This window comes from Ovis aries, chromosome 6 (genome assembly GCF_016772045.2).
Source record: "Ovis aries strain OAR_USU_Benz2616 breed Rambouillet chromosome 6, ARS-UI_Ramb_v3.0, whole genome shotgun sequence".
NCBI classification, from domain to species: domain Eukaryota; kingdom Metazoa; phylum Chordata; class Mammalia; order Artiodactyla; family Bovidae; genus Ovis; species Ovis aries.
Genome location: NC_056059.1, coordinates 102,331,527 through 102,353,343, shown reverse-complemented (window position 1 = coordinate 102,353,343; position 21,817 = coordinate 102,331,527). Strand labels below are relative to the sequence as shown.

The 21,817-nt window shown below is 38.2% G+C and overlaps 1 protein-coding gene across 21 annotated transcripts in view; it reads right to left on the bottom strand.

Moving 5' to 3' along the window:
- Window positions 1–21,817, bottom strand: part of PTPN13 (protein tyrosine phosphatase non-receptor type 13) — a 226,989-nt gene that overhangs the window by 63,015 nt on the left and 142,157 nt on the right. For 11 of the 21 annotated variants that reach the window (XM_012180310.4, XM_012180312.4, XM_042251610.2 and 8 more), the window contains 5 exons: window positions 21,538–21,720; window positions 18,282–18,444; window positions 13,277–13,694; window positions 13,043–13,140; window positions 11,350–11,406 (listed from right to left, as the gene is read on the bottom strand). In XM_012180310.4, the coding sequence (XP_012035700.2) occupies window positions 11,350–11,406; window positions 13,043–13,140; window positions 13,277–13,694; window positions 18,282–18,444; window positions 21,538–21,720 (919 nt within the window). The remainder of the gene's footprint in view (window positions 1–11,349; window positions 11,407–13,042; window positions 13,141–13,276; window positions 13,695–18,281; window positions 18,445–21,537; window positions 21,721–21,817) is intronic. The other 10 variants (XM_012180316.4, XM_060417400.1, XM_060417401.1 and 7 more) reach the window with 1 other exon arrangement.

Below are 21,817 nucleotides of genomic sequence, written 5' to 3'. Positions count from 1 at the left end.
CATTAATTATGCAATTTTTTTGGTATTTACTTCTCTAACTAGAAGCAACAGATTAGGCTCTCTATATTCAAGGATTCATCAATGAGACTTGAATATTCATTCATTCAGTTACACTTTCACCTTTCAAATACTGTGTTGGCCAAAAAGTTCATTTGGGGTTTTCCATAACATCTTAACAGAAAAACCCGAGTGAACTTTTTGGCTAACCCAACATTTGCTGAATAATATTCCCATGAAAGTCACTCATTAGGCAACTGGCGAAAATAAAAAGAGATAATATAAAAAAGTGACAATATATATGAAAACTGCTAACGTAATAAAGTTGGCTCAGATCAGAGCTCAATCAGGTCAGGCTAGAAGAACAAAGATTTGTCTGATTGATGAACAGAATGTTAACCACTCAAAGAAATATTTGTATCACAAAAGTATGAGTTGGACCTGTAAGAGCAGAGAGCTTTCTCCTTGCCAGAAATAAAAGAGACTTCAGGGATATGTGTGTGCATGCAGGCACGTGCACAGCTGCGTCCGACTCTTCATGACCCCATGGACTGTAGCCAGCCAGGCTTCTCTGTCCATGGAATTTTCTAGGAAAAATACTGGAGCGGGTTGCCATTTCCTTCTCCAGGGGATCTTCCCGAGCCGGGGATCAAACCCACGTCTCTTGCACCTTCTGCATTGGCAGGCAGTTCCTTTACTCCTGTGCCACCTGGGAAGCTCCCCAAGGACATGAGGTACAGTTTAATAAGTGGATTATGTAGATGGTATACATGTACAACATGTAGAAAGAAAAGAAAGTGAAGTCGCTCAGTCATGTCCGACTCTTTGTGACCCCATGCACTGTAACCTACCAGGCTACTCCATCCATGGGATTTTCCAGGTAAGAATACTGGAGTGGGTTGCCATTTCCTTCTCCAGGGGATCTTCCCGACCCAGGGATTGAACCTGGGTCTCTCGCATTGTAGGCAGACGCTTTACTGTCTGAGCCACCCTGGACAATCATGTAAGGCATTAACAAAAGCTGAGACGGATAAAAGGTGGAAAAGCTTCTGGGAAGATGGCCCAGGTCAGCTTGGCTAAAATACAATATGAGTCAGATGGAGTTGAATATTATTTTGGAAAGTGAAGCTTTGCTAACATACTCTTTATAACAGGGAACCACCCCCGTCATCCTGACTTATTAAGGTGGGGACAGAGGAAGGATGTCAGTGTAGAGCTGAGTAGACAGTACTGTGCATATACTGAATTTATATTTATCTTGTATTCTATTCACATTGATGTTCAAAATACTTTTGTTGGCTTAAAAAAAAAGACAAGTATCTGGAGGTATATAGTGCATAAGAACCCAACTAAATTTAAAGATACAAAATTCAATGAAGATTAAATAGAATTTATGAATCACTGAAAGTAAGGAACCAGACATTTTAAGACATTTCAAGTACCAAGACATTTCTGAGTTAATTACTGTATGGAAACAAGCATTAATATTCAAGGTATGTATTTTTTACATCTTTAAAATTATTTTCTTTTCCTATGGCCACAGCAAATTCCGCAAATATTTTAAAGTGAAAAAGAGGCTCAAAGAGAAATTTCTGCTTCTTTAAGTAATACATGCTGGTGTTATTCCCAATGTTTACCTGTGAAATATCTTAAGAACTGATAAATGTATAATTTAGAAATTAAATGTACACTGTCTGCATTAGAGACTGTTTCAGTGTTGCCTTTCTCATCTCTCATAAGGTTCATGAGGACGTATCAGTCTCCAAGTAGAATAATTGTGGATATTAATGATAGATACATATATGAGTAAACTATCTGAATTTCCTAGTAAAAGCACTTTTCAGATAAGGCCAAGGCCATATAATTGATTTAAGTGAATCAATAATTCTTTTTCTAAGGAAAATTGTTTTTTTTTGGTTACAGATACAGACCCTTGTCAATTATCAAGCAGCTCCACAAAACTGGTTCTAAGAGGAAATGGACAAAGGGTAGAGGAGGCTCCTGATATCATCAGTCACTCTAGGGAAAAAAAGACCCATTTCAAACCCGGAGGTGATGGACCAGCAATACTACATTGGTATAAAAACAGAGAGAGGTATTTTTCATTGTTATATCACCTAATACACTAACTGCTCTGGTGGTAGAAGCAGAAAATCATGATGGAAACTTTGGTGTTTTGTTCTTGTGACAGCACAAATTAGCTAAGTGAAATGGAGCCATATAACATTTCAGAGACATATTTAACCCATTCATAGACTGAAAGGCTTGGTTTAGATAAACTTTTTATATTTTTTTTAGATAAACTTTTAAATTCCTTTCAGTTCTCAATTTATCTGACTCTATATTTTGCTTCTGGTTAATTCTCATATCTGCTGAATCCTCAGTGAGCACTTTGGACTTTTCATAATCTTCAACTATGTATGTATCCTAATTAAACTTTAGGTGGAAAAAAAAAAACCCTAGCATTTGAATTATACTGGTCCTTGATATCTGACTAAAAAGTAATCTTTTAATCTCAAATAAACAATGTAATCTACCAGATTAAGAAAAAAAAATTCCCCTAACCTACTAGCTAAAACAGAAGAATAACAAAGCCCAAAGCCAGCCTAAGGGAGAAAATAATAACGATCAGAGAGGAAGTTAAAAGAGGAGAAATAACAACAAACACCATGTGTGCTCCGTTGCTTCAGCTGCGTCTGACTCTTCGGTAGTGTCTGAATCTACAGTCCTATGGACTGTAGCCCGCCAGGCTCCTCTGTCCATGGGATTCTCCAGGCAAGAATACTGGAGTGGGTTGCCACGCCCTCCTTCAGGGGATCTCCCTGATCCAGGGACTGAACCCACATCCCTTAATGTGTCTCCTGTTTTGGCAGATGGATTCTTTACCACATGCCACCTGGGAAGCCCAGCAGAGAGATACAAAAAATCATAAGGGAATATTATAGTTACATGCCAACAAGCTAGACAACCTAGAATAAATGGACCAATTTCTAGAAACATACAGCCTGCCAAGATTGAGTCAAGAAGAAATGGATACTTTGAGCAGACCTACCACTAGCAAGAAAATTGAATTTGTCATTAAAAAATTCCCAGTAAAAAAAGTCCAGTACTGGACAGTTCACAGGAAAATTCTACCAAACATATAAAGAAGAAATTATACCTATGCTTTTCAAAGTATTCCCTCAAACTGAAGGTGACAAAATACTCCCAAATTCATTCTAGGAGGCCACCATCCATTATCATGGTATGAACCAGACAAAGACACTACAAAATAAAGAAAATTACAAGCCAATATCTTTGATAAATATAGATGCAAGAATCCTCAACAAAACATTAGGAAGCCAAACGCAAAGCTATATAAAAAGGATCATACACCATGATTTATTCCAGGGACACAGAGATTGTTTGTTTCACAAAACAGTCTGTGATATACCACATAAACAAAAGGAAGGATAAAAAGCACATGATCATCTCAATAGACGAAGAAAAAAGCATTTGACAAAGTTCAACATCTATTCATGATAAAAGCTCTCCAGAAAGTGGGTACAGAAGGAACATATCTCAACATACTAAAGTGTGCGACCAACACGCTGGTCACAGTGAACACCATACCGAACAGTGAAAAGCTGAAAACCTTTCCTCTAAATTCAGGAATAAGACAAGGATGCCCAAATCTTTCCACTTCTATTCAACATAGTACTGAAGTCAGTAAAGTTGCAGGATATGAGATTAACATATAGAAATCTGTTGTGGACTTCCCTGGTGGCACAGTGGATAAGAATCTGCCTGCCAATGCAAGAGACACGGGTTTCATCCCTGGTCCAAGAAGATTCCACATGCTGTGGAGCAACTAAGCCAGTGCACCACAAACAGAGAGTGCCCACGCTCTGGAGCCTGTGGGCTGCAACTACTAGGCCTGTTGTGTCACAACTACTGAAGCTCGGGTGCCCTGGAACCTGTGTTCTGCAACAAGAAAAGCCCCCGCAATGAGAAGACTGGGCACTGAATCCAAGAGTATCTCCTGACTGCTGCAACCAGAGAAAGCCTGCACACAGCAATGAAGACCTAGGGCAGCAGCAAAAAAATTTTGCTTTTCTATATACTAATAAGGGACTATCAGAAAGAGAAAGTTAAAAAGAAAGCATGCAAATGACAACAAAATTCTCCTTAAAATCATATCAAAAATAATAAAATACCTAGGAACAAACTTAACCAAGGATGTAAAAGACCTTCACTCTGAAAACTACAGTGGCCATACTGCTCAAAGCACTTTACAGATTTCATGTAAAAATACATATGACATTTTTCACAGAACTAGAAGAAATAATCCTGAAATTTATATGGAATGGCAAAAAGACCCCGAATTACCAAAGCAATTTTGGAAAAAAAGAATAAAGCTATCATCATCTCAGATTTCAGATTATACTATAAAGCTATAATAATCAGAACACCATGGTACTGGCACAAAAGCAGACACATAGATCAATGGGACAGAGAACCTAGAAATAAATTTATGCACCTATGGTTACTTAGGGTAAAGGCTAATAGAGTTTTGACAAGAGAACACACTGGTCATAGCAAACACACTTTTTCAACAACACAAGAGATGACTCTACACATGGACATCACCAGATGGTCAATACCAAAATCTGATTGATTATATTCTTTGCAGCCAAAGACAAAGAAGCTCTATACTGTCAGAAAAACAAGACCAGGAGCTGACTGTGGCTCAGATCATGAACTCCTTATTACCAAATTCAGACTTAAATTGAAGAAAGTAGAGAAAACCACTAGGCCATTCAGGTATGACCTAAATCAAATCCCTTATAATTGTATAGTGGAAATGACAAATAGATTCAAGGGATTAGATCTGACAGACAGAGTGCCTGAAGAACTATGGATGGAGGTTTATAACAAAATGCAAAAAGGCAAAAGGGTTGTCTGAGGAGGCCTTACAAATAGCTGAGAAAAGAAGAGAAGATAAAGGCAAAGGAGAAAGGGAAAGATACACCCATCTGAATGCAGAGTTCCAAAGAACAGCAAGGAGAGATAAGAAAGCCTTCCCAAGTGATCAATGGAAATAAATAGAGGAAAACAACAGAATGGGAACGACTAGAGATCTCTTCAAGAAAATTAGAGATACCAAGGGAACATTTTATGCAAACATGGGCACAATAAAGGACAGAAATGGTATGGACCTAACAGAAGCAGAAGATACAAAGAAGAGGTGGCAAAAATACACAGAAGAACCATACAAAAAAGATCTTAATGACTCAGATAGCCACGATGGTGTGATCACTCACCTAGAGCCAGACATCCTGGAATGTGAAGTTAAGTGGGCCTTAGGCTGCTGCTGCTAAGTTGCTTCAGTTGTGTCCAACTCTGTGCGACCCCATAGACAGCAGCCCACCAGGCTCCCTCATCCCTGGGATTCTCCAGGCAAGAACACTGGAGTGGGTTGCCATTGCTTTCTCCAGTGGGCCTTAGGAAGCATCACTAAAAACAAAGCTAGTGGAGGTGATGGAATTTCAGTTGAGCTATTTCAAATCCTAAAAGATGACGCTGTTGAAGTGCTGCACTTAATATGCCAGCAAATTTGGAGAACTCAGCAGTGGCCACAGGACTGGAAAAGGTCAGTTTTCATTCCGATGCGAAAGAAAGGCAATGCCAAAGAATGTTCAAACTACCACACAGTTGCACTCATTTCACACATTAGCAAGTGAAAGTTGCTCAGTAGTGTCCAACTCTTTGCAACCCCATGGACTATAGAGTCCATGGAATTCTCCAGGCCAGAATACTGGAGTGGGATGCCTTTCCCTTCTCCAGGGGATTTTCCCAACCCAGGGACCGAACCTAGGTCCCCCACATTGCAGGCAGATTCTTTACCAACTGAGCCACAAGGGAAGCCTCAGAATACAGGAGTGGGCAGCCTATCCCTCCTCCAGCATATCTTCCAGACCCAGGAAATGAACCGGGGTCTCCTGCATTTCAGATGGACTCTTTACCAACTGAGCTATCAGGAAAGCCCTTGCTACACACTAGCAAAGTAATTCTCTAAACTCTCCAAGCTAGGCTTCAACAGTTTGTGAACTGAGAACTTCCAGATGTACAAGCTGGATTTAGAAAAGGCAGAGGAACAAGAGATCAATTTGCCAACACCCACTGGATCATAGAAAAAGTTAGAGAATTTCAGAAAAACATCTACTTCTGCTGCATTGACTATGCTAAAGCCTTTGACTGTGTGGATCACAACAAACTGGAAAATTCTTTAACAGATGGGAATATCAGACCACCTTACCTGCCTCCTGAGAAGCCTGTATGCAGGTAAAAAAGCAGCAGTTAGAACTGGACATGAAACAATGGACTGGTTCCAAATCGGGAAATGAGTATGTCAAGGCTGTATACTGTCACCCTGCTTATTTAACTTATATACCTAATACATCATGCGAAATGCCGGGCTGGATGAAGCACAAACTAGAATCAAGATGGCCGGGAGAAATAACAACAACCTCAGACATGCAGATGACACCATCCTTATGGCAGAAAGCGAAGAGAAACTAAAGAACCTCTTGATGAAGGTGAAAGAGGAGAGTAAAAAGCTGGCTTAAAACTCAACATTCAGAAAACGAAGATCATGGCATGTGGTCCCATTACTTCATGGCAAATAGATGGGGAAACAACAGAAACCATGAGAGACTTTATTTTCTTGGGCTCCAAAATCACTGCAGATGATGACTGCAGCCATGAAACTAAAAGATGCTTGCTCCTTTGAAGAAAAGCTATGACAAACCTAGATAGCATATTAAAAAGCAGAGACATTACTTTGCTGACAAAGATCTGTCTAGTCAAAGCTGTGGTTTTTCCATTAGTCATGTATGGATGTGAAAGTTGGATCATTAAGAAGGCTGAGTGCCAAAGAAGTGATGCTTTTGAACTGTGGTGTTGCAGAAGACTCTTGAGAATCCCTCGGACTGCAAGGAGATCCAACCAGTCAATCCTAAAGGAAATCAGTCCTGAATATTCATTGGAAGGACTGATGCTGAAGCTGCAGCTGCAATACTTTGGCCACCTGATGCAAAGAGCCAACTCATTAGAAAAGACCCTGATGCTGGGAAAGATTGAAGGCAGGAGGGGAAGGGGACAACAGAGGATGAGATGGTTGGATGGCATCACTGACTCAGTGAAGATGAGTTTGAGCAAGTCCTAGGAGATGGTGAAGGACAGGGCACCCTGGCATGCTGCAGTCCCTGGGGTCGCAAAGAGTTGGACACGACTGAGCGACTGAACAAGAATATGGTCAATTATTGAACAGCAAAGGAAGTAAAATATATGATTGAGAAAAGACAGTCTCTTCAATAAGTGTGGCTTGAAAAAACTGGAATAGTACATGTCAAATAATGAGATTAGAACATTTCCTCATACCATGTACAAAAATTAACCCCAAATGGATCAAAGACCCCAAACCATAAAAGTCCTAGGTGAGAACATAGGCAGAACCACACTTTGACATAAATTGTAGTAACATATTTCTGGATATGTCTCCTCAGGCAAACGACATAAAAGCAAAAATGAACAAATAAGACCTAATTAAATTTAAAAACTTCTGCAAGGCACAGGAAACCACTGACAAAATGAAAAGACAATCTACTCAACGAGAGAAAGTATTATGCAAATATGACCGTCAAGGGATAATATCCAAAATATGTAACTCATACAACTCAATATAAAACACACACACACACACACACACACACACACACACGCACAATGACCCAAAGGCCTGAAAAGATATTTTCCAAAGAAGACATACAAATGGTCAACAGGTCCAGAAAAAGATACTTGAAATCAATAATCGCCAGAAATGCAGATTAAAACCACAATGAGCTATTACCTCACACCTGTCAGAATGGCTACATGCAATAAAAGTCTACAAAACCAAATGCTGTTGGGGTGTGGAGAAAAGAGAATCCTGTACGCTGTTGGTGGGAATGTAAAATGGTGCAGCCACTATGGAAAACAGTGTGGATGTTTCTCAAAAACCTAAAAACAGAACTACCACATGATCCAGCAATTCTACTCCTGGGTATATATCCAGGAAAAACAAAATCACTAATTCAAAAATACACACATACCCCAAAGTTCATAGCAGCACAATTTACAAATATCTAAGATATAGAAGCAATCCAAGTGTCCATCAATAGAATGAATGGATAAAGCAGATGTGATACACACACACACACACACACAATGGAATATCACTGAGTTATAAAAAGGAATGAAATTCTGTCATTTTCGGCAATGTGGATGAACCTATAAGCACAGCAAGAATACTGTGCTTAGGGAAATAAGTCTGACAGAAAATACATATACTGTGTGATACTGGTTACATGTGGAATCTAAAATATAAAACAAATGGATATATATATATAGCAAAACAGATTCACAGGTATCGGAAACAAACCAGTGGTCACCAGTGGGCAGATGGAATCAGGGCGGGTTGATAGGGATATGGGATTAAGAGATACACACTATCATGCATAAAGCAGATAAGCAACAAGATATATTGTACAGTACATGGAATTATTGCCTTGAAATAACAATAGATATTGCTTCATAATAACTTTTAATGAAGTATAAAATACTCTTCACTATGTTGTACTCTAGAAACTAATACATTATAAATCAACCATTATTTTTAAAAAAGAAAAAAAGGGCTTTTATACAATGTATCTTTTTTTGAAAGGTTAAGCAACCTTCTTTTGGGGAGGGGGGAGAAATTACAATTAATCAAAGGATTAGAATCCTTTCCATATTTGTTTCATGAGAATAGAAGTCTCTTGCCTTTTTTCTTTTATCCTCTAAGTTTCACACTCTTTATGGGTCTCTTAAAGATGTAAAAGGCTGATTAAATTTTACTCATTGGTCCTTATATTAAGTGATAAATAATTCAGTATTACCTAATGCTCATTTCTAATTTTCTCCTAACAGTCTTGATGAGCAAAGAACACTGAAATTAGAATTTAAAAGTCCTATATTTGACCAATGGGCAAATAACTTAACTTTTTAATCTTCAGTTACCTTATTTGGAAAAACATGTTTGCCATGCTCTATTACGTCAAAACTCAATTCTCGACATTAATTCAGGGCTACTTGGACAGATTCAAGGAGAATCTTGAAGAAAATATAAACTTGTCTGTAAGCCAACAGGGGAACGCCTCCATGGAAAGGTGGATTGGTCCTGCTCTAGGGGGTAGGTGGGAAAATAAAGGTGCCCAGAGCTTTAAACATAGACCCTACTCTGCACAGGCTGTTCATTTCATATTCAGAATGTAAGTTCATATTCTTTCCCGTTAGAATCTAGGTAAAGAACACATTTCAGGCTCTCATTCTTGAAAAGGTTATTATCCAGCTTCTTTCAAAAGTTTAGCTGGGAAAAATAATACCTACAAATAATTAGGCCTTATTATTCTAGGAGACAGTTTAAAGGGTGGTTTAGAGTGTGGGCTCTGGAAACAGACACCCTGCATTTGAATCATGGCATCAGCTTCTGCCCGCTCCGTGACATACTGCGCACCTCAACCTTTTTGTTCTTTGGCATCTCACATGTGAAAAGGAAATACCATTAGATCCACCTCACAGGACTGTTGTAGGGACTGAGAGCTAAACATAACACATTTAGAAAAGTGTTTGGCACACAGTAAGCACTAAGGAACTGTCAGACAATAAGTACAACCATTACGGATATGTTAATAACTGAGTTCTTTTAGGTACAGAGGTATTCTAACTTCAGTCCATGAAAAACATTTGGTTATCAAAAAGCTATACAACGAGGTCTTAGTAACTTAGGCCCAAGTATAAGTTGACTAACTTTTTCTTTAACTGTATACCCTCAGATTTTTTGAGGATTGATACATTAAAAACTATGAAATGAAAAAAAAATTCTTTATTTGTTCTGAGTATTTAAGATATTATAAAAGTAAAAAGATTTACTTTGGGACACAATTTTGCTTCCCAAGAAAAATGTTCTTCTCTTCAATGTGTATTTGTATTTCTATTAGAGAATGAGAATTATACAAAATAACTTACTGGGATCTGACAGTTTTGGCCTACAAAAACAAGTTTAAATGGTTCAACCAATATTCATGCTTTTATTTTTGCCTTGGTTCTCAGGAAAATGAGAACAAAACTTAAAGTTTCATCAAGTTTAACTATATTAACACTTTTGATTAGCATATTTGCTTCCTTCTCATCAGGCTTCTGATTATTTCAACTTTAAGAATTTAAGGGTAAAATGTAAACATTTTTGGAGAAAAAATAGTGTATACATAGTGATAATAATATTCTTTAGACCCAGGAAAGTTGTTAGAAAAATAAAATAATGTACATGCTGCTGCTGCTAAGTCGCCCAGTCGTGTCCGACTCTGTGCGACCCCAGAGACGGCAGCCCACCAGGCTCCCCCGTCCCTGGGATTCTCCAGGCAAGAACACTGGAGTGGGTTGCCATTTCCTTCTCCAATGCATGAAAGTGAAAAGTGAAAGGGAAGTCACTCAGTCATGCCTGACTCTTAGCGACCCCATGGACTGCAGCCCACCAGGCTCCTCCGTCCATGGGATTTTCCAGGCAAGAGTACTGGAGTGGGGTTCCACTGCCTTTTGAAAGTAAGCTAAATTCTAAACATTCTGAACCCACTGACTTTCAAATCATTGCACAAAGTTTTTTTCCTACAATTCTGTTTCTTCTCAGATTCTTTCTAAACTCTTTACCTCAACATTTAAAGTCTTCAGATTCTTCCCAAAAGATTTATGGTAAGATTCAACGATAGTCCACATTTAGTTCTTGACCTTCACCTTGACCCCAGCAACACCCCCAAGTCTGAGATTCGTACATTTCCTTGAATCTGGTTATCTTCTCCCATGTCTGTATGTCTTTGATCATACTATGTCCTTGGTCTGAAATACTTATCTATACCATTCTGCCTGAATAAATAAATACTCCTTTTATTTTAAGATTCAGCAGAAGTATCCCTTTCAAATAACTATCTCAGTTAAAGCTCTTTTCAATCAAAATTATCTCCCATTTAAGCTATCTTAGCTCCCCAATTAGTGTCCTTAGCTCGAATTTGTGACTTCACAGTAGTCTACATTATAGGCCCCTTCACATCATCAGTTCCCTTCAGTCCCTTCACATCAGTTTGTGAAAACCACAACTCTCCTTTGACTCCAATCTAAGGCAAGGCTTAAAATCCTTGGCATGGAATTGAAAATTATTTATTAGTAGGTCCACGGTGCTTTTACAAGGTACAAGAGAAAAAATATGATGGAAATGAGGGGAAAAACATTTTGTAAACCTACCATTTTCTTTTAAGGGTACTTGGGATGAAGAATTTCCAGAACTATGCAAAGTCATTCCTGTAGTATAAATTACATTATTAGACAGTTTAAAAGTGGTCAGATATTATATATAGAAGAAATTTCTGATAAAATAATAAAAATCAATAAAACATCAAGGCAGCAACAATTTCTGTTATTTACAATCAAAAAACTGTCTTCCCACAATGAACGTTTTTTAAAAACTACTTTTAATGTCCAAGCATATCAACTTGTTCTGCAGAATAAATTGAAACACAAATGTACTGTTTCTGACAATGACATTTTGATATGTCCTATATGAAATGATGAAACTAAAATGATTTTTAAAGCTATCTGTTCAAATGTTAAAAGGAAGTTCAATATTCAAAAAGAATGAATAATCAATCAAAAACAAATACAGAAATTTTCTTTCATGGTTGAATTTTACTTGTGCTTTTCTATGGAAATATTTACTACTCAGCACCTGATATGTGATGAATTTTTATAATGAACAAAGCCTTCCTAATGAAAATAAGAGTCTATAAGAGATCTCATTATACATGAATACACTTTGAAAATTACTTTCTAAAAGATTGTATTGGTGGCTTTTTAGGCTATTTTCAATGCATAGGGTAACCTATAAGATGGAGTCTTGTCTTTCAGCTATTTAAAGTTTTTTTTTTTTTTTTAACCAATTCAACTTAAATTGATGATAGTATAATCTTTGAAAGTTGTAGAAATCTATATTAATGAAGTAATGTGACATTTTCTATAAATATTTAACAACTATAGTGTACAGTTCTCTTTGACTTCATTTATTCCACTTATCCCCAATCCAATTACAGGGTGAGAAAATACTTTAACTCTGTGTGCTTAGGGCTAAACAATCAAATTCAGTTCTAAGGGGGAGTTAATTAGTATTATTTAATAAAACAACTGCAGAGGGCATCCTTGTTGATCTCTTGTCTCCCTAGTTATTTCCTATTTTGAGTAATCATTCAGACCTTTATGCTTAAATATTCAGTCTTTTAAAAGATGGATTCCCACGTTTTTTCCCTTTTAAGATGCACAAAATAATGGGAATCTTTATTTATAAGGTCGTGTGTGTGTGTATCAGCAACACAAATGACTTTTGTCTAAAAGAGTTCATAGCTAGCTGGGAGAATCTGAGAAAACTTAAATCAACTAGGAATTTCTACCTAACAACTATAGGACAGTTCATAAAACTTATCTCCTTTTTAGAGACAATTCCATTCAGAAAGTTTCCTAAATAAACTTTTGTCCATTGTCTCCATTCAGAAAGTACTCTACATAAACTGCTCTTTAAAACATGTAGCATTAGTGGAGTCTACTCTCACAGGCTGTAAGGAAAACCCAAAGGCTAGCCAGAGCCGTGGCACCAGACTGTCTGGGTTCTCTCCCTAAGACTGTCATGACTTTGAACTGTGACCAAGAGAAAGCAAATAGCCCATGCCGTGAGGCAATCACCTGTTAAATCAAATTTTTAATTTGACTTGGTGCTTTTTATTTTTGTTTTGGTACTTTTTAAGTAGTCTGAAATTTTATATTCACAAAAAGTTGAGACAATTAGGAAACAGGACCCCCAATTCTAACTTCCTGGTAATTAACATTATCTCATTCTCTTCATGATGAGCAAGGGGTATAGGAGAAAGAAGGTAAGCCGGTTTATGCTGACCTAGAACATATGCTTGACCAAGGTCTTCAAAGGATGAGGAGTCTGATTCATGTTTCCTCCTTTCAGGACTTCTATTTAAACTTGCAACAGACTTTGAACTAAAGAGGGAAAAGCAAAGGTAGGAAGGGGGGAAGTGTCAATGTAAAAAAAAAAATGGTGAAAATAAATCATCAAAAACAAAAGTATGAAATGTAGAATTTACAAGTAGGTAGTTTGTTTTAATTATGTCCTTACTTATTGAGTTTTGTGACTCCTGCCAGAGATTCTGTATCAGATCTCGCCATCTGGTGAAGCGGTTTTCCTACCAACTCCGCAATGGTTTGTGGTGGGGGTTCCGGGTTAACATTGACATTTTTCCGGTGAGGGTAGAGAGAGGCCTGACTGAGATCGTGGTATGATTTACTCATCCCTCTAGGCTTTTCCTCCCATGCAGTTTTGCCATTCTTCTCTTTTGCACTGTTTTGCAATGGCTGGTAAAGCGACAGCTCTGAGCAGGAGAGCCTCTTCAGAATCTCAGCTTGAACCGACAGAGGTCGAACGGCAAGTTTGTTCAGGGTGCTGCTGGCCAGACTACCAGTGCTGACTGCTCGTCCCATATTAAATCCTCTAACGGACTCTGCTTGGAGGTTCAGGCTCCTAAACGAAGCTCTCTCTACAAGGAAACAGGATTGCTTTACATGATGGAAACATCACAGAACCTTTAGGAGAAGAGCTATTTTAAGAAATAGAAAAGACAGCATGCAGTTTTTACTCATTTTGATTGCCCGCAGAAGTAGGCAGCTTTCAGAGAGTGGCAATCAAGGGTTTTAAAAAGTAGGTGGGAAGATCCTGGTTTCCAGACCATCTCTCCATCCTTGTAGCTTTCTCACAGCCAGGGAGGGGCCTGGTCAGCCTTTCTAACTTCAGCTAGTGATCTTCTTGGATTTACTAATGTCTGGGCTTCATTCAGGCTTGTTGACCCTAAGTTCCCAATTATAGTGCTCATTTACAAAGCAGAACCCGACATTTGACAGAGAATGACATTTAACCCTAGGGGTACCTCCGCTAAAACACCAGGGAACCAAGGATGGGGAGAGGGAGATCAAACCTGGACAGGCCGATATGGTGATTTCATGCCTGAAAAAAGTTGTGCAGAGGAGAGTTTTGCCTAGAGAAAATATTCTTATAATTTTAAAAGCTTATGGCAGATTGTGGTGGTGTTTGTACAACTCGGTTAACAATGAGGATATATGAAAAATCGCTAAATTGTGCATTTTAAGTGGATAAATTGTATGGTATGTGAATTAGATCTTAATAGAACTATTACCAAAAAAAGAAAAAAGAAAAAACAAACAAAAAAACCTGAGACAAAAACCACCCAAAACAAAACAAAAACCTTTTACGGCAAATTTTCTGTCATTTCATTTCAATGTCAACACCACCCCCCTCCCCTCTTGTTGACTTCTTTCTTCACAGGATATGTTTCTGTTAATTAACACATCAATGAGCTGGGATTCTCTTTATGCTTAAATTCATTTCAGTCTTAAACACATATTCAAGTCTTCTTTTTGGGGCTAAATTTAGGGATACTTCCTAACAAGTAACTGACCATTCTATTTTGTGACAGCCAATGTCCTGTTAGTAGTTGAACATTTGAGGCTGTAAATGAAAGCAATGAATCACAGAATTCTGGCATCAAAATCCTTTCATGTATATAAAGGATCAGGAGCACAGAATTTCAAATGATTTGGTTGTTCATGCATTAGTAATCCATATCACAAGGCACACGCATTGGTCCCCCCATGGAAAGTACCAGCCCTGTTTTTCACTCTCCAGGGAATTACAGCTTGACCACTAATGTAAACAGTCGCAAAAACTTGTTTTTAAAAAGAAAATGCCAAACGCTGTTGATCTGGATCTTTAGATTCTGTTTCATTTATCTTCTAATTCCTAGGAAAATTAATAATCAGTATTTCATCTCAGACAGGAAAAACACTAAAATTCTTTCCTGTTTATGCATCAGAATGAAGTTTAAATAAACATGTCTCACTGTCACCAGGAAAATTCATCATTTTTTCTCTAAAGTAGAAGTGGACAGCAAGTTAAAACACGATAATCAAAAAAAAAAAAAGACTTTGGTTTTAAAATTCCCAGAATAATCTTAAGCTTAAAATAGATTTTCTTTTCCTTAGAAAAGATTAATTAATTCTATTTTTTCTGAAAGCAGAGTTTATTCAAAAATGCAAAACTGAGTCTGATATAGATTCAGCTGCTGGAAAATGCCTCTCTACCCAATACATTTCCTTACCCTGAAGGAAATGCAGACAAATTTTAGCAGGAATAGGATTAGACAGTTCAGCTTAGGTTATGTCTGTTTTGTAAACATACCAAGGATAATGCTGTTCAAATCCATTCATAGCTTACTCCTGGGCAGAACTTAAAATATGGCACATATTCATGGAATAGAATAATAAACCAACCACTTATCTACTGTCCTACTGCTTTTCACCTGGAATGGACTCCAACAAGGACCGCCAGGATGGGAAGGACATTAGAATGAACCTACATCCTATTATTAAGGTTTCAAATTTGAACTCAAAGGCCACACTCAGTCCGCAATCTACATGATTCTATTGTCTTTCGTACTTGTTTTGTATCTCTTTATATCATCAACTTAATTGTATGCTCTTTGGATTCACTTATTTTTGCTAACCCATAGCACCTAGCATAGTATTTTATAAGCAGTAAGTGCTCAGTAAATGATTATTAATCTTACTAGTTCTTTGGAAAGTTATCAAAAAGAAAGAAACCGGATTAGGAATTAGGAGATCAGGGTCCAGTCTTCTCTGACCTCTAACTATGAGGTGAAAGGAGACACTGTTTTCTCTGAAGCTGCTTCCTCAGCAGTAAAATTTTGGGCTTAATGGCTTGTGAGGTTCTAGAAAGAACCCATATTCTATGATACTAAAAAAGCAACATACACTCGTGAGCCCCTATCAACCTCCTATAGACTACACCAGTTATTTTCACTAGTACAGACAGTTAAGTAGGCAGATGGTTACTTCTAAGCCGATTCCAAGCAGAAAATAATTCCTTTGAAAGCTTATCAAAATCAGGGAATAGATGTAGCTAATACCACCTTAAAGTCCTTTAACATCTGAGTTAGGGATACACAGTTGTATTCCAAGGGGCAAAACAGAGTCGCTGAACATACTCACTTCATGGTTGAAGAAAACAAGATTTTGAAAAGTCAATTACTTTCCCAAGGTCATTCTACTACTACTGTTGCTGCTACTACTACCACTATTATTACTAGTGGTGAAAGTGAAAGTCACTCAGCCGTGTCCAACTCTCTGCAACCCCATGGCCTGTAGCCTACCAGACCCTTCTGTCCATGGAATTCTCCAGGCCAGAATACTGGAGTGGGTAGCTGTTCCCTTCTCCAGGGGATCTTCTCAACCCAGGGACTGAACCTAGGTCTCCCCCATTGCAGGCAGATTCTTTACCATCTGAGCTACCAGGGAAGCCCCTTTACTAGTGGTAGCTGTGGTAAAATAATGTTGAAGATGGTGATGTAATGATAATATTTATTCAAACCTTACTCTGTGCCAGGCACTTTTACATGCATGAATTCATTTCATCTTCACAATAACCTTATGATGCCAGTATTACTACTATGATAATCATTTTACAGATGGGGAACTAAGGCGGAGAGTTTGAGTGGCCTGACCATGGTTTCAGAGCTTGCAAGCTCTGAACACTGGTTTGAACACTGGCAGTGTTGTTCCATAGTCCAAGCTCTTAACTACTACACTCTATTACTGAAATGCTTTGAGGGTGGAAGGCTGGCTTCATGGTTTTGACTCTTCACTACAGCACACTGTACCACCATCTATTATGATGTAACCCTTAATTGTCGCAATTTTGATTGTATTGAATAGAATATTAGTCCAAGTAGGAATATGGATAGCTCTGATAAGTCTGATATTTTACTATCTTTTGAAAGTACGTAAGCGCATACACACTTTTTAGCAGAGCAAAGTAGGGAAAGAAAAGGAACAATAAGATCACAGTAGCAGCGGTTATCATATTTTAGCATGCATAAAAATCATTACAGAGGAAAGCCTGTTAAAATGCAGATTCCAGGGACCAAATGCCCAAAGATTGTGATTCACTAAGTTTCAGGTAGATTTCTGGAATCTTCATTTTTAATAAGTATACAGTCCCTGCCATCTTGATTCTGAAAAGGTGACAAACATCTATTCATAGGTTGCCATCACCCAAGTCTGACCCTACAGGGAATATACCTTTCTGTAAGATTTTAGGACAGGAGAAAGTTTGGATAAAGAATTCATAGGGCTCTACTGCACAAAGTCATCAGTGCCATCATATTTAATTTTTTAATCAAATTCTTCAGAATGCTTCACTAAAATCTCTAAGAACTGACTGCAGAACTAGACTTTCTACAACCTTAATCTCTACACGCGGCCTTGCAGAGTAAGCTTTAAATATTTCAGCTCTGATTATTTTCAGAGCTAAACTAGTTTCTTCTGTTGGTTCCTTTTCAAAAGTAAGTGAAATCACTCTCCTGAGCATTCATGTTGGGCACTATAAGTTATTCACGTCAGCCTCAGAACAGGGACGTGACCAAGTTCAGCGGAAATGGATCACCCCTAAAACTGTATGGTACGTAACCCCCCTTGCTCCCTGCCTTGTTTCCCATGTTCTTCCCTCATCTGGAGAGTCCTTCCATTCATCTTCAATTTACTTAACTATCTTTGTCCTTCAAATTTCAATTCAAGTGCAACTACTCTCATACTCTCTCCTTTGATCTCCCCTTCCTCCTGTAATGTAGATCACAGAGGCTGTGCAATATAACCTGTTCTTAAAACTCTGACCCTCTCGTGTATATTATTGTTTCATGTATATTGACCTTATCTTCCCAAATAGTGTGTAAGCTTACTATGGGTAGAGAATATGACTGAAAATTTTACAGTATTTATCGATACATGGGCTAGCCTAACGATAAGCACAAAATAGTTTAAAAGGTACTCCCTGACTCATCGGGTCTGTTTGTTTTCAAAATATCTATGAAATTGATGCCTCGGCTTCCTTTATGACAACTTTATGAATTTGACTCAGTCATCTGACATCTACGTACCTTGTCATTTTCATCCTAAACATGGAAGTCCTTTTAAAGTTTGTGGCAAAAATCATGCATTTACCCTGGAGTCATCTGACACAGTTTGCGCCTCCTTACCAATATCCTGGGCATCTTGGTTGCTCTGTCGTGCTCTCATTTGCAGCTGGAACTTATGCTGGGAAGAGCAGAGGTGCAGCAGGTACTGGCATATCTTACTGTTGTCTGTCTGGAAGGCATGCTTTATTCCATCTGAAGTATTTTGCAACGTGATTTTCTTTTTCTGCAGTATTAATCAGGGATATTAAAAATTAGGGTATTTCCCTATTTAAAAACAATTCTAGAAACAATAATGAATAAGTTGAGACATTATTTTTATTTCACATCATTAGGCATGCATATTCATTGACCCCTATCTAATATAAATATAGAAAAATATAATCCTGTATTGCTAGAAATTCAGAAAATAAATGAAATTAATATTGTTTGCCACTTTTAGAAACTGTAGCTTAAGTCAGACTATATACACTGTATACCAACCATCAACAAAGGGGTCCCCAGGTGGTGCAATGGTCAAGGATCTGCCTGCCACTGCAGGGGACAGAAGATCTGTGGGTCGATCCTTGGCTTGGGAAGATCCTCTGGAGGAGGAAGTGGCAACCCACTCCAGTATTCTTGCCTGGAAAGTTTCACAGACAGAGGAGCCTGGCAGGCTACTCTATGGGGTTGCAAAGAGCTGGACACGACTGAGTGACTTAGCACACATGCATAGAGCCATGAGCAAGGGAAATAGTTTCCTTTAAAGATGATTGATATTTTGAGTTTACCACAATGTTTACAAACACCAGAACTGTTTGAAAAAGAAATGACAAGAAATATATGTTCTAATCCTTTGGATAAAGAAAATGAAGTTCATCAAAAACTGGTATAATATCCAACAATAAGAACTGTGATTTAGTCAAGAAAAATCTTGGTGGCATGAAGGCTGGAAGATGTGGGAAATTATGGAAAACGTTGGAATATAAAAGCATTGGATCATGTAACTGCTGGGCTCAGAGATGAAACACATGAATATTTAGAGACAGTGATTCTTGCTAAATTCAGGGAAGGGAAGAGAACCACAAATCACTTGTACCTCCCTGTTTCTTAAAAAAATGAATGTCTCTCATATAAGAGGACATCTTAATACCTATATGCTAGCTTGCAGCGATCCATATGCCTTGAAAGATGCCGTAAAGGATTCTTGCTAAATTCAGGGAAGGGAAGAGAACCACAAATCACTTGTACCTCCCTGTTTCTTAAAAAAATGAATGTCTCTCATATAAGAGGACATCTTAATACCTATATGCTAGCTTGCAGCGATCCATATGCCTTGAAAGATGCCGTAAAGACGAGCATTCATCACATCAGGGATCTAAGGCTAATGTCTCTGGAGAATGGCTCAAGCCCAGTTAGATCTGCTGTAGCTCCCGGCTTCTTCTACTCTATAATTATTCCCTCTATTTCATGTCCTTTGTCTTTATGTCAAATGCAGAAATATGCTCAGACAAGTCAAATTTCACAGGCTCACAAAAGATGTAACAGAATATTACTCAAACTCTGTTATGAAGAGATGGCAAGAGCCATCTCCATGATTCCTGGTCTTAAAAACAAAATAAGACTGTTAAATTCTTGCTAGATCTTGTTACCAATGAGATCTGGGGGACCCTATTCACTCTGTGAAAAAGAGAAAAAAGGAGGTCAGCAAGTCTTAGAGAGGAGTTCAAGACACAGTAGCACCAAACTAGCATCCTGACTACCAGGAGTCTATGTAATAACTCTTCAAATAGTTGGGGAATTTTCTTCCTATCCAACATTGCCCTTTACCACTACCAAGTAATTCCCAAGGATGTTGAACTCCACTGCTGTACGGGTTTGAAACAAATCGTAAGAATATTGGTTCTAAACGTTAACTGATGGATGGACAAGAAATGTCCCTAGGGGAATTCAGTGGTAAGAGAGGAGAAGGGAAAAGGGTGACTTTTCCATCTCTCCAGAGGCCAGTGGAAGAAAAAAAGGAGAGTTTAAAAAGAGAGCTCTGTGCTAGCGAGAACTTCATGATAAACAAGCACTGTTGAAGATGGGAATAGTTTGTGGGGAAATGCGGTTTACTCTTTATTACTAGAGATCTTTAAAAATGAGCTCATCAGAGCTTGTTCTATTTTTATTGCAGGGCTGATGTGACAGCTGGCAAATGGCAGAGTGCTGAACGCTGGACGATTATTTGATTTGTTGCCTTTTCAAAACTGGTCCAAATTAGATTTATTTTTAATTAATCTACGGTTTCTTCTAGGCACTTGCTCTGCCAGCATTTCCATTGAGGAAGGTAACTTAAACCGAGGTGATTTCCTGGTCTTGACAATCTTGGGAAGATAAGGACGGTCTGGGCTTTCCTGAGAGAATACCTTATTATCTGGTTATCTTAGTGGTAACTCTGGGTTTCACAGGAAACCAACCAACCAACCAGACTGAAATCTAGAACTGATTTCAAAGTTCTCTGGTTTGAAGATTATCCACAGTCAGCTGGGACCTTCATATTGCATCCTTACAGACGCTGTTCTGCTGAGACCACTGTTGCTGCCACTAAGTTGCGTCTGACTCTTTGTGACCCCACGGACTGCAGCACACCAGGCTCCTCTGAGCCTGAGACCATATTTCATCCAAAATATATACTAAAGATGTCAGTAGTCCCTGAACACTCTTAGGGAAACAGATACCTGAACAGATTTTTGGTTTGCCTCTGGGGTTTACTAATGGCACATCAATGTTCAGATTTTCCATCTATACCCCAAATCAAATATGCCTCACTATCTTTCATAAACACGATTTTCTAAAAACCACTTTCCTAACTTTATTTCCAGAGACTATACCCTAAAACCGAGAACTGTAGAAAATATGAGGCTAATTTTAAAAGCCAGTAAACCTCTGGACCACTGAGACTCAAATATAGTTGTCGTGAGGGGCCTATTACTGAGCTAGACCAAGTTCACTGTCGTTGAGGTAATCATCAATCTTAAATACATTAGTGGGTTTTCTCCATGTGAGAAGTTCTGAATTAACAGAGAAGTCAACTTGGTTGTAATATAACTAAAGTTAACTGAGCATATAACCAGCTAAAAATTCTTTTAAAAATCACCTCCTGAGGAAACCAAAAACAAAACCTCAATAATACTTTCTATAACCAAGAAAGAAGAGTTAAATAGTATTAAGACATAAAGATAAGCCCTACTGAATGCTAGGGTCTAAAGTTCATTTAAGGAAAGTCAATTAATATGTTACATTGGAAATCAGCAACACCTATTGAAACGTAGAATCAAAAAGGTTAAAATGGACATACAGAAAAAGAAATCTTCTTGGTTTCCCGCCACGGAAATCGAAGGACCAGTGTGCGAACTCCATTGTGAACCTCAAACACGAGGACACCTTTAGAACAGACTCCAAGCAGTATTCCTGTTTGTGACTTTTTCTCAGGGTGCACCCGGTGAAAATGAACTCCGTATTCTGTCAGTCTTTGGCAAACCTGTTGGAACAATAGTATAACATAGCAGTGCACCCTGGCAAAAGGTGATGGAAAGAATCAGTAGTTATATTAGTGTTGTTTAATATGGAAAGGATGG